We start from the raw sequence: 11,700 nt of genomic DNA, 5'->3' as shown, positions 1-11,700 counted from the left end.
GAGTGGAAAAAACCTATTAATTTACTGTCGTGTTGTTATAAACAAAGCAAAATGTAAATGTGATGTTTATATGATACGGACTTGACGTCTGCACATCATGGAAACCACTATTAGTCGACGTAGTAAATAGCTTGTAGTGTCCGTGAGGGCGGAACGTACAATGAAACGAACGATACACAAAATGAAATGACAAAATAAACAAACGAAACGTTAAACAGCATGACGGGAGAAGTTTTAATGTTGTATTTTACTCACGTCAGACAGTGTGTGTGTGTGGGGGGGTAAAGAAGTCATTCCAGAGAGCACAAAAAAATAAAGAAAATTCACAGAGGAGAAATTTCACCGTGGATCAGGCGACACAGGGCAATTCAAGTTAGAACGATGGGCTACACGACTATGACACTGTGGCATTATGAACTACAACCGCTGCATCTGCCAAGAGGTTACAGACTTATAGATACATTTACATCCCGAACCAAACATCCACGAAGATACGAATGTAATTAAAACACATTTGTAAATGCTTCGCTTAAGCCGTCATTTGGGGAATTTGTGTTAGTGTTATAGATGGGATACAAAGTTCTTTAATGAATTAGTCTGCAAAAAAATCAAAAATAAGAGAGATTTAATGTATATAATCTCACTCAATTCCACAACTCCAAAATTATTGGCACCCATCATGTGGACAACTAAAATGAACTCGTAAAATATTAAGCTAATAATAAACTGTAAATACCGACATTGACAATTCCGAAATATTTTGAATAAACCCTGAAGTGTCCACTAAGGTGTGTTTTATCCGAAGCCTGCGATAAAATTACACCGTCGTAGAACTGTCAAGAAATCGGAGACCGCATACGCGTGACGACGACGATCACGACGAGATGATCGCTAATGTGTAAAAAGCTTAAACAGGCAATGAGGCATAGTAAAGTTTTAAAAGTAGGAACACGAGAGAAAGAAAAAGTCTGTGTGAATAACGATACGGCATCCTTGTACTTCACCGCTCATTTTCACGCCGGGTGCCGACACTTTTGGAGCCGAATGGACTTGCCGTCATGTACAATATAATTTTTTTGAAAGAAAAACAAAAAAACAAAACAATGATTTTATAAAAGGTCTGCTTTCCCACACAGCATACTTACAGCAGACCAAACCACAGCAAACAGGACACACACTTACAGTCCGTGGTTTTTTGTTTGTTTGTTTGTTTGTTTGTAAGATAAAAACTAATTATTTTTGAATTTTTGTTTAACAAACAAAACAGCAGCACAAGAGCTGGATTTCTTATGGAGGTCATAGGTTCTTTTTGTGCACCTTTTGTACTTCTTTCCTCTAACAGTGACCACCTCGTCCTTAGGCCTCGTTAAGTGTTAGAAAGCTTTGCCTTTATTTTGTTAAAGGTCACGATCAGAAGCTTGTTTTTTTTTATAGTCGAGTCTCCACCGTGTCCCAGCTCCCTTGCTTGATTCTCCTGTTCACAGTTGGCCATTTAAAGCGGTGTGAGCGTTTCTGTGAGCTCGTAGAGAGGCGAGAAGGTCACGGGTTCTAGTCGGGCGGCGCGCCAGGCGCACCATACGTGGAGAGCGCCACACTTTGATGGTGGAGTCGTCGCTAGCTGACAGCAGGAGCTCCTGGTCGGTGGGGCTGAAGGCTACTGAGTTCACCACATCGTCGTGCTGCAGGCGAGCCAGACAGATGTTGTAATGGCGGTCCCAGATGTAGCCATGCTTGTCTTCAGCGCCACTGCGGAATACGGTGGAAGAAGAGAGTTAACACCACAGATATGCAAGTATAAAAATGCCTAATGTGTCTGAAGCAAATAAGTAAATAACTGAAATTTTTTTTAAAATAAAATGCATCACGTCAACAGTGCTTGCATTTTAATGGGCTGCAATTCAACATGGTTGAATAATTAAGCTGTGCATTGTTCAAAGAAAAACATTTCAAACAGTTTCGTTGTTAAAAATTTCAACGTCCAAATCCCACCCTTCCAAATGATTTGCCCCAAAAACGTGCTTCCCTGCTTCTCAGCAGGTGGTGGGTGCATTGGGGGGTTGATGAAGACCAAAGCAACAGGTAGAGAAAGGCAATGATTATAACGGCTTAGCCGAAACGGAGCAGGGGGTAAGTAAAAGCAATGATTATTAAATGTCTTTATATGCTTAAAAAAAGCTTTAAGACAGAAGCAGAATTTAGGCGTAGGTTCTTCGTCTAAGCAGTTACGTTTATTAAGCTTTTATTTTGAATGCTTGTATGTCTGTTAGCTTACGGTTGCTAAATACGTGAATATTTAATGTATGCGAATGAAACGCTTAAGTCGAGCAATACTGTTTTCTTCCTGGAAATAAAAAGGTTGTATAACACGTGCTATATAGACAGCACTATAGGAAAAACTGAATTTTTATTTACACATTTATTACATATGTACAAATGACTGCAAGGGAGGAAACTGATGGAAATTAGAATTATTCCAAAACTGAAGTGCTGCTAAATATATACAGTATATATATCCCAGCAGGTGTAGATCATGAATTGGTGTTCGACTGCTTCTCCTGTGATTCCAGGATATAGGACGTCGGATTTCTTGTCGAGTTTTTGAAAGCGAATTTGCAAATTGTGTGGCGAATTTTTTGGAAGGGTGAATTTTTGACAATGAACTTACGTCTGAAGTGTTTTTCTTCAAAAAAATGCACAGCTTAATTATACAACCATGCTGAATTGCAGCCCAATAAAATGCAAGCACTGTTAATATAATCCAGATAAACTCATCTTGATTTCTCAAAAAAAAAGTGAATACGTTTAAAAACGCAAAACACGTCATCCTTTTCCTCAGTCCTCAAAGTGCAAACATATTCAAAAAACGATGATGTATGTTTAGTCACATGACCAACTCAAAACAAACAATTTTATGGTATAGGTTTGCTGGTGGCAACAAATCCACCTCTGTGTCTGTCTGTTTGTTTAAAAAAAAAAAAAAAAAAAAAAAAAAACCCTGACATTTTTGCATCAGCTCAAAGAGACAGAATACATAAAGGGCTGATAGAAATGACAGGGACCTGGGATTCGATCTCACAACCTTCTGATCAGTAGTCCAACCCTTTAACCACTAAACTAGCACATCTAATATTCTGAAACAAAAGAGGCGGAGCTACATATGAGCACAGTTTGTGATGTCACAAATTTGAACCTTAAGCACCTGTGCACCAATTGCATCTAAGATTAATTATCAGGATATTTAATGATATTTAAAGTGCTAAAAATTCGGGAAATATCTCCCAACAAGTCATTCAACCACGAAGTGTTTGTTTTGGGGTTAAACACACACACACATCATATGCTCTGATTTGACTCCTGACATGCGAGTGCTCACATGAGTGCTGAGTAAATACACAAAGCTACGGAGTCATGGGATGACGGTGTAAAAGTTCGAAACTAATTCTGTAGCAGTTTTATGCCACAGAGGGTTTTTTAAGCAGGTGAAAAAGGCGGTTTCAAAGAAATTATATTAACATACAAGCTTTTCTGTTACGTGAGTGACATATGATGATAACACACACAAAGAAATATAATTGTCTAAAGTTTAATAATACACATATAAAAGTAGTTGTAAAAATAAACAGTGCTGTACTTTGTATGAGAGATGTGAGAAATAAATGCACATCTTCCACGAATAAGTGACTTAAGTTATAGAAGCTAGAAAGCGTGAGTCTTTCATTTGCTTCTCTTTACAGATTTTAATCAAAATCAATATTATTAAGACCAAAAAAATGATGTGAGTGACTGTAAGATCTGGCACCGGAGACTACAGAATAAACGTCTACAATATATACAATATCCAGGATTAGAGCTTTGGAAACAGAGGCAGCTTGCTTAGAAAATGTTGCTCTAGTTCGCCCCATAGTGGTATAACAGAGACTTGCTTTAAATAAACAAACAAACAAAGAAACCCTTAAAGGCGGGGTCTCTGATTTTTGAGAAATGCTTCAGTCGGGCCGAATAATAAACAAAAATCAAAACAAACGTGTAGCCAATGAGCAGAAAGGGGCGGGGCTTGTCAATATGGGCAGAGAGAGTGTTCAGTGCGCATGTGTGACATTAGCAGAAAGCGGGTTTTAACATTGACATGGAGGATAAAAACAAAGAAAGAAAGCGAAGAAAGACTTACGATAAGGCAAGAAGTAGGACGTGTTAATATAGGATCAGTTTTCCAGCGCTGGAGAGAACTGAAGGAGCAGGAAGCTGGCCACATATTCACAGGTTGAAGTTTCCCGAGTCAATAACTCCTGAGCTAAACACTGTTACTACACAAATAACACCTCTTTTCTATCGTAGTAATGTAGAGAGGCAGCTACAATCGCGTTTGTGTAGTAACAGCGTTTAGCTCAGGAGTTATTGACTCGGGAAACTCCAATGTGTGAATATGTGGCCGACTTTACTTAAGACGCCGAGGCGCTTTTTTCCTTCTCGATAGGTGAGTAACGTTGGTTTTGCTTTGTTACACAGAACTAATATATGCCTTTGTCCTTTACATGATTATGCTTGTGTGTCATTTTTGCTTGTTTGTTTATCTGCAATCGTATTGTTCTTCCCTTCAGCTATGATAAAGACACATTTCTTTCCATCAGTTGCCTGGGTTACGTATGTATCTGCCTTTAAGACATTTACCTTGCCACAAAGTCACGGCTGACGTCGAGGAAAATAAAGAAGCATTCGTCGTTAGGGGTGAAGGCTCGGTGCGCACGGAGGCTGCGTCGTTCTTCTCGCAGGCTCTTTAAATCGATCACGTGCATGTCGATCTCTTCAGCTATGGGTGGAGGAGACATGGGGTCTGAAATCACGCAGCCTGCTGGCCAGGCGCGACTGTTCACGTACAGGTATCTGTTAAAACCAAATTACACACATCTTTTACAATATAATATTATTTACAGTTTTATTAAATACGAAGACGAGAATTTGCTTGCTAAAAAATCTAAATGTGGGTCTGTCTCTTGTGGCTCAGACGCACCCTAGTGGCCTTACTTTGTCATTACATACACAGATTTAAAAAACTGGTTATTTTTATACACTAGACATAAATACATGTTGTAAAAACTTTTTGAAGTGACCTGTGGTCTGGTGACAAGCCCATGCCGATAATGTGGCCGTGAATATCGATCACATGATCTAGTGAATCAAAAAATTCCTCAGCGCTGCGCTCTTCCCCGAGTACAGGTCCACACGTAGTCATCTGATTAGGCATTATCCGTTTAATACCTGAAACACACACACACACACACACACACACACACACACACACACACACACACAATTCATTTAAAATTTACATTCATAATCATGGTTGATGCATTCACACCCAGAAACTTTTCTTCTTTATGCACACACACACACACAGACACACAGACACACACACAGACACACAGACAGACACACAGACACACACACAGACACAGACACACAGACACAAACACACAGACACACAGACACTTCATTTAAAATTTACATTCATAACCATGGTTGATGCATTCACACCCAGAAACTTTTCTTCTTTATGCACACACACACACACACTCACAGACACACACACACACACACACAGACACACACACACACACACACACAGACACACACACACTCACAGACACACACACACTCACAGACACACACACACACACACACAGACACACACACACACAGACACACACACACAGTCCATTTAAAATTTACATTCATAACAATGCTTGATGCATTCACACCCAGAAACTTTTCTTCTTTATGCACACACACACACACACACACACACACACACACACACACACACACACACACACACACACACACACACACACACACACACACACACACACACACCTATCTGGTGAGGTGAGTAGGTAAGGCTGCCTGTGGTAAACAGTAAATAAGTCTTGTCCTCTCCCTCTCCAGGGGCAGAAGGTGCTACCAGGCTCGGATTGGGCGCTTTGGTGTGACAGCTACCCATGAGCCGAGCCACTCGTACCTCTAGCTCGCGGTCATGAACGCTTCCACTCTGAAGACCCTGAAGACAAACACAACAAATGAGCTTGTTTGTACTCGATGTGCTGGTGTTAAAGAAATGCACACACACTAAAGGTTTTCTAAACCGAGTAAATATCTAATTATGGCCTTCACGGTTATTCCTGTGAGAAGTTAGCAGTTGTGTGTGTCACATTCTGTACCCACGTGTCTGACATGCTCCAGTCTGGACGGGCTGAGATGAGGCAGATTACCAGAGCGTCTCGTTTCGGCACACTCTTCGTCCTCTTCGTCCCTCTCGTCGCAGTCTTCTTCGCTGTCTGAAGCCAAGTTAAAAAGCAGAGGCTGGTGTTGTCGAGATTCTCCTTTGTGTTGCTGGGCCTGAGATTGCGCCTCGTAGTCGAGCAGCAGGTCCGGCGTGTCGTGCCGTCGGCAGTGAGCCACCATCACCGTGCGAATGGTGCTGGCGTTGATGTTCTGGATTTTGAATAGGCGCTTGACCACGTTGACGTTTTCAGACTCGATGTCCTGTCGAGACAGAGAGCGAACTGTAACTCATTAATAAGCTTTAACTCGACTTAAACGACTCTAGCTTCTTCTGTACTGTATATCTCTCTTGGTGCTAGATATTGCACTTACAGATTAAACACATACAGAACAGGATTCGAAGGTCAGACCTGGAAAGCTTTATTGAGCCAAAGCACGGTGCAGGAAGTCATGTTGCCAATCCAATGCAGGTTGCCAGAAATTAGATGAGTCTCGTTGAGCCAGCAGCCGAAAACATCATAGGGCTTGTTCCTCACTCGTGAGAGCAGCGTGTAGTTCTCTACAGATCAGGATCGACTTGAGTGAATATACAGATACTACAGCAAGCAAAGAATATTCGCTGGAGGCTGGGCTGAGGCTATTAAAATATATTAACAATAATGTACTCCATGCCGTCTCCATTCCCAAAACTTTGAGATCTAAGATCAGGGTTTTCCTGTTAACAGGGTTTAGTTATCTAGATGATGGGTTATTTTATGTCACCATCTTTATTATCTAAAATCTGTTGTCAGTCACATAGGTTCTGTTTAGTCGCACCTGGAAAAATACATCCTGATCTTCTCTTTCTACCCTTGTCTATCCCCGAGCTCACGCTGACCATTAGATTAGACAAAATCACGAACCCTCCATATGCTGCCACGTCTTGGCACCGCTTGCCATCTCAATAATAATTCGTCTTTGCGTCTCTTTTGTCAAATCTTCCAGCATCCTGAGGGTAAAGTAAAGAGCGTGTCATGGGTTGAGTGTTTCTCACCTAAGCTGATGACGGCGATCTCTCCAGAAGAGGAGTGTTGTGGTCCCAGGTAGACCCCTGATACCAGCAGCAAAGTGTCGTCGCTGTTGAACTGGGAGAACTGCGTGTAGCCCCAGTTAAACTGACGCATGCTGGAGCTGTGCACCAGAGAGATGGTGCCATCTGGCCGCTCGGTGTCCCAAAGCTAACACAACGAGGGTATAAAGTGTGTAGAAATATTAGTGTTCTCTCTGCTGTTAGCTGGCACAAAAGGCAAGGAAATTCTCTCAGGTGGTGAATTTTCTGAAGCGGACGATGAATCTGACCTTGACAGTGCAGTCTTTGGAGCAGGATGAGAAGCGATGTCCGCTATGAGAGAAGGCCAAATGCAGAACCTGGTCATGGTGCTCCCTTAGAGTCTGTACCTCCACGCAGGGAATGCAGTCATACAGCCGCTTAAACTCTTTGTACCATGACACAGCGGCTGCAAGACACAAACAGGTTAAACGGTGTCGCAACCTAGAACACTTTTCTTCACCCCGAGTGCTCTTATACCCCAAGTATAGCTCTGGTGCAACCAGTTACCACTGGAGGTCATATAGTTGGTTATAATTAGTCACAATTTGCCTACCCGAGGGCAATTATAGCATCAGGTGATATGAATAGAAATATACCCCAGAGTTTGTTAGGGAACAGTCCTAAACACACATGAAGGTCACAAGAAGATATAAAAAAAACAAGGTTCTGGCATTTTATTATTCAGGGTTTGGCTATAAAAAAATTGCCCGGAAAAAGAGAAAAAGACATGAAGAAAAGACACGAGGAGCCCAGATCCGCTCTCCCAGAGACTGCATCGCCGACTTGATACCATCCTTGATCCTCTTAAACATCCATTAAATTCAATTGATCATTTTTACAACATGGAAATAACAGAGATTTTGTCTAGAGGAGACCATCCATGAAAGCTTTTTAGTACCCGGGTAAACCAACATTATGCTTCACCGCAGAAAGAACAGCCATACGTACTAATAAACTACATAATAAGTAAAGTGATAAACCTTTTAAAAATAAATATTTAGAAATGAATAAAATGTTGACGTTTTTATCGTATGGCTCCAGTTTAATGCACGTTATGAAGAGAACATACTTTATCTTTTTATATAACTTTTTGTAGGTCTGTTAAATCTGCATCTTTTCTTAAGACTTTTAGGAATTTCTTAAGGAAGACCTTTTAAGGCTCCTCTGTATGATAGATGCAGTACATAAAGATTCGGTTAAAAACAATACAGTAGTCTTTTAAAAGAAGTATTATTACTTGTTAGTAACAGTTGAAACTTTCAATTTTTCCTTATATACTGCACATGGACTGTATACATTCATATATTGGTGAGAGATGGTGTGAGTGACCAATAAACCCAAATAAAGAACCCAATTTGTTAGGCTCCTGCCTGACTGCAGTACCTGGGTGGCGAGGTACAGAGCGTGGGATACGGTAGTAGCTATAGAACAGCTCCCTCCACAGGAACTCGTCTCTAGACACGGCCAACCACTGGAGACACGTCAGGCCGGCGTTCAACACCGCTGCATGGGGGAGACGCAGGAAGATCTCCAGCACCAGGCTGTCCGGTAAGTCAGGAACGCTCGCCATCCTGACATCCTGAAACAGAGGGATGTCAGGGGTCGTTAGGATCCGTTGTTCTGGTTATACAACTGAAATATTACATCTGTGTTTGAAGTAATAGGGAAATAATCTCCATTATCTTTTTCTTCAGAGACTAGTGACTTCGAGCCACCTTCAAAGGATTCAACGGCTTATAATCATACATCAAGTTATTTAATACAGTGCCAGGGAAATACACAACACTCCTATCATGCACTAGTGTTGAGGTAAGATCTCCTAAATCAACTAAAAGTTAAAGTTACCTCAATCTCCTTCAACTAAAAAGCAACTAAGATGACTGGATTCTGAGAGCATCTGCATTTTAAGTCTTAACAAAACTCGTAATCCATTAACTTTACGTCCCAACGCGGTTGCTGTGAAACGTGTATAAAGCACAGTCAAGACATTATTTTTGCAACTGGTTAAGAATTCAGTCAATTATACATTTTAATCAAACGTGGAACAATTGAGTTAGAATTTAGACGATAAATATTTATTTGCCATAAACCGTAGCCTACATTACAGGAAGATAAGGAAAATGCTGACATAAACTATTAAATAATCCTGTTTTTTAATCCAGTATATTAAGTTAATTGGAAAAAAATTAAATATATAGTAGCACAATAAAATAAAAATACTCAACCACATATAATAAACATTACTTAGATTTTAGTCTCATACGAGCTTCATGTGGCAATTTTACTGTATAAATTATACGGTTTGAAATGTGTGTGTTTTGTCATCGACTTCTTAAAGAAAAGTCCTTTTAACAGATTTGTACATTTTCTGTGTTGAAAGACAATGTGTGGAAAAAAAAAACAATTTCAGTATTAAGGATCAATCAACTCTAGCCATCTCTGGTCGAGATGGGATGCTAAATATCCTCATTTTTGATCAACGCTCATTCTTTCTCTATGTAACCTCTACGTTCACCCCTAAAAACAAGACATTAACGAGACATATTTATCTCACCAGATGTTATTGTGAGAGTTTTAATAGTTTTATTTACAAATCCATCAATTCTGGACCATCAGATCATCAGACCAGGAACATATCATTTTTTATTTTATTTTTTTTATGAACTGCATTGAAGGGAATATTAATCAAGTTTATTTTGGGCTTCTTTAGCAGACAGAAGATATGAAACAGGTCTCAGGACCAACATCTTAATGTTTATTATAAAAACAAAAGGTATAACCTTTAACTAACAATGTCACTGCTTGTAAATGATGGTGGAAACAGAACCTCAGTTTCAATACTAGTTATTAATTTTGTAGCAATCTAGACAGAACAATACATTTTGATCATTTAGATAACCTATTATTTATGTATTTTACTAGATAAATAAAAGACACGGGTGTTGGAAATGTCCAGGAGTCACATTACTACAAAGAAGCAACTAGCTAATGCTACAGCAAGCTAATGCTACGGCGGTCCAGAACCCTAGTGCGTGCGTATACCGATATTTACGGTACAAAGAAGAACGCCAGTTGGACGTTTAATTTCAAAGTAATCACTACGTCCTTCTCCCTTTAAAAGCTACAAATCCTTCATAGAAACAAACTCCCAAAGTCCGGGATCTGATTCAATTTGGGACGCGTTTAAAACGTGATTTTTATGAAGCGAAATCCATGAAAATCTTATACAAAACAAGTGAAAGTTTTCGTCTCGTGCGACCAGTGATTACCGTAAAACACCGTTTATACGCAAAATTCTACGGCTGTTACATACCATTAGCTAGCGACTCCAGTTAGCTAGCTAAAACAGCACTGTAATGTATTGTATAAATTACAATAAGTCAATGAAATACATATTTTAAAGACCTATGGCTACAAGAAGTACAATCGCACAGCTCCATTTAATTAGCAGACAAAATCATGCATAGCTACATGCAAAAAACAAGCTAAGACCCAGCAAGCTACATCGTTAAACTAGGTATTTAGTTTAGTAAGTAGTAGACAGAAGACATATTTAAGATATATACATCTTGCTTGGTCAGATAGACTATAATTAGTCTTAAAGTCTTACCTGTCAAACGCCGGTTACTGTAGTAATAACGTGCAATGTCTGTTTTACGCCTCAGCTCCCAAACCAAATAAGTCGAACAATGATAACGTGCGAATGTAGAATTCAGGATAATGAATCTATCGACGATTCATCGAACACCGATCAATTTTAATTATTTAAATATTTCAGATTTAAATACAAAGTGCAAATCCTGCGAAGATTATAATATAAATATAAAAGGTGAATTTGTGTTATAACTAACTACTGAACGTTTGTTTTGCACTTTCATGCTTGCAAATAGAATGGAAATTATATTGAAATAGGATAAACTAATCTAAAGCTGATAATAAAGGAACAATATCAGATTGACTGTGTCTTACGTTTAGATGCTTTTGATTGCAATTTGTTCTTTTCTGAAAAATAAAGCTTGGGTTTGGTTTGATTTTGCTGTTGTTATACAGTAGATATCTTTTATCATTACAGTATTTATCTTTTATTATTTCTCATCTAAATTGACGAAAGTTAAACATTTAAATTGTTTCACAAATTCTGACAGATTATTAAAAAAACAACAACAACAACTAATGGTCTTTATCTATAATGACAACACAGAGTCAAACATTCAACAAACCGCGCATTTTCTTTCTTTATTTTTATTGCTGTCCATAAAAACCACCCTGGCAGGTGTTTACAAATACAAGATATTTGTGAATTATCATTTTAAGATTATAAATCAAATTTA

General features: G+C 39.3%; 1 protein-coding gene and 1 long non-coding RNA gene across 3 annotated transcripts; one reads left to right on the top strand and one right to left on the bottom strand.

The window, feature by feature from the left end:
• Positions 1-210: 210 nt before the first annotated feature.
• Positions 211-11,127, bottom strand: fbxw5 (F-box and WD repeat domain containing 5). The gene is made up of 10 exons (XM_027144214.2): positions 10,980-11,127; positions 8,753-8,948; positions 7,618-7,775; positions 7,313-7,496; positions 6,690-6,838; positions 6,220-6,540; positions 5,872-6,055; positions 5,109-5,256; positions 4,669-4,881; positions 211-1,746 (listed from the first exon to the last, which is right to left on the bottom strand). The coding sequence occupies exons 2-10, from the start codon at positions 8,937-8,939 to the stop codon at positions 1,479-1,481; spliced, it is 1,812 nt and encodes a 603-aa protein (XP_027000015.2). The 5' UTR covers positions 8,940-8,948; positions 10,980-11,127; the 3' UTR covers positions 211-1,478.
• Positions 4,408-6,080, top strand: LOC125140303. 2 transcript variants are annotated; one of them, XR_007139603.1, is made up of 3 exons: positions 4,408-4,474; positions 4,629-4,877; positions 5,944-6,080. It is a non-coding gene; the product is annotated as an uncharacterized LOC125140303 (long non-coding RNA). The 2 variants fall into 2 exon arrangements; XR_007139602.1 differs by having other exon boundaries at positions 4,416-4,474; positions 4,599-4,877.
• Positions 11,128-11,700: the final 573 nt, after the last annotated feature.

The sequence above is a fragment of the Tachysurus fulvidraco genome, chromosome 26, assembly GCF_022655615.1.
Source record: "Tachysurus fulvidraco isolate hzauxx_2018 chromosome 26, HZAU_PFXX_2.0, whole genome shotgun sequence".
In the NCBI taxonomy this organism is placed as follows: domain Eukaryota; kingdom Metazoa; phylum Chordata; class Actinopteri; order Siluriformes; family Bagridae; genus Tachysurus; species Tachysurus fulvidraco.
The sequence above is the reverse complement of the archived record's forward strand: the minus strand, read 5'-3'. Positions and strand labels throughout refer to the sequence as shown.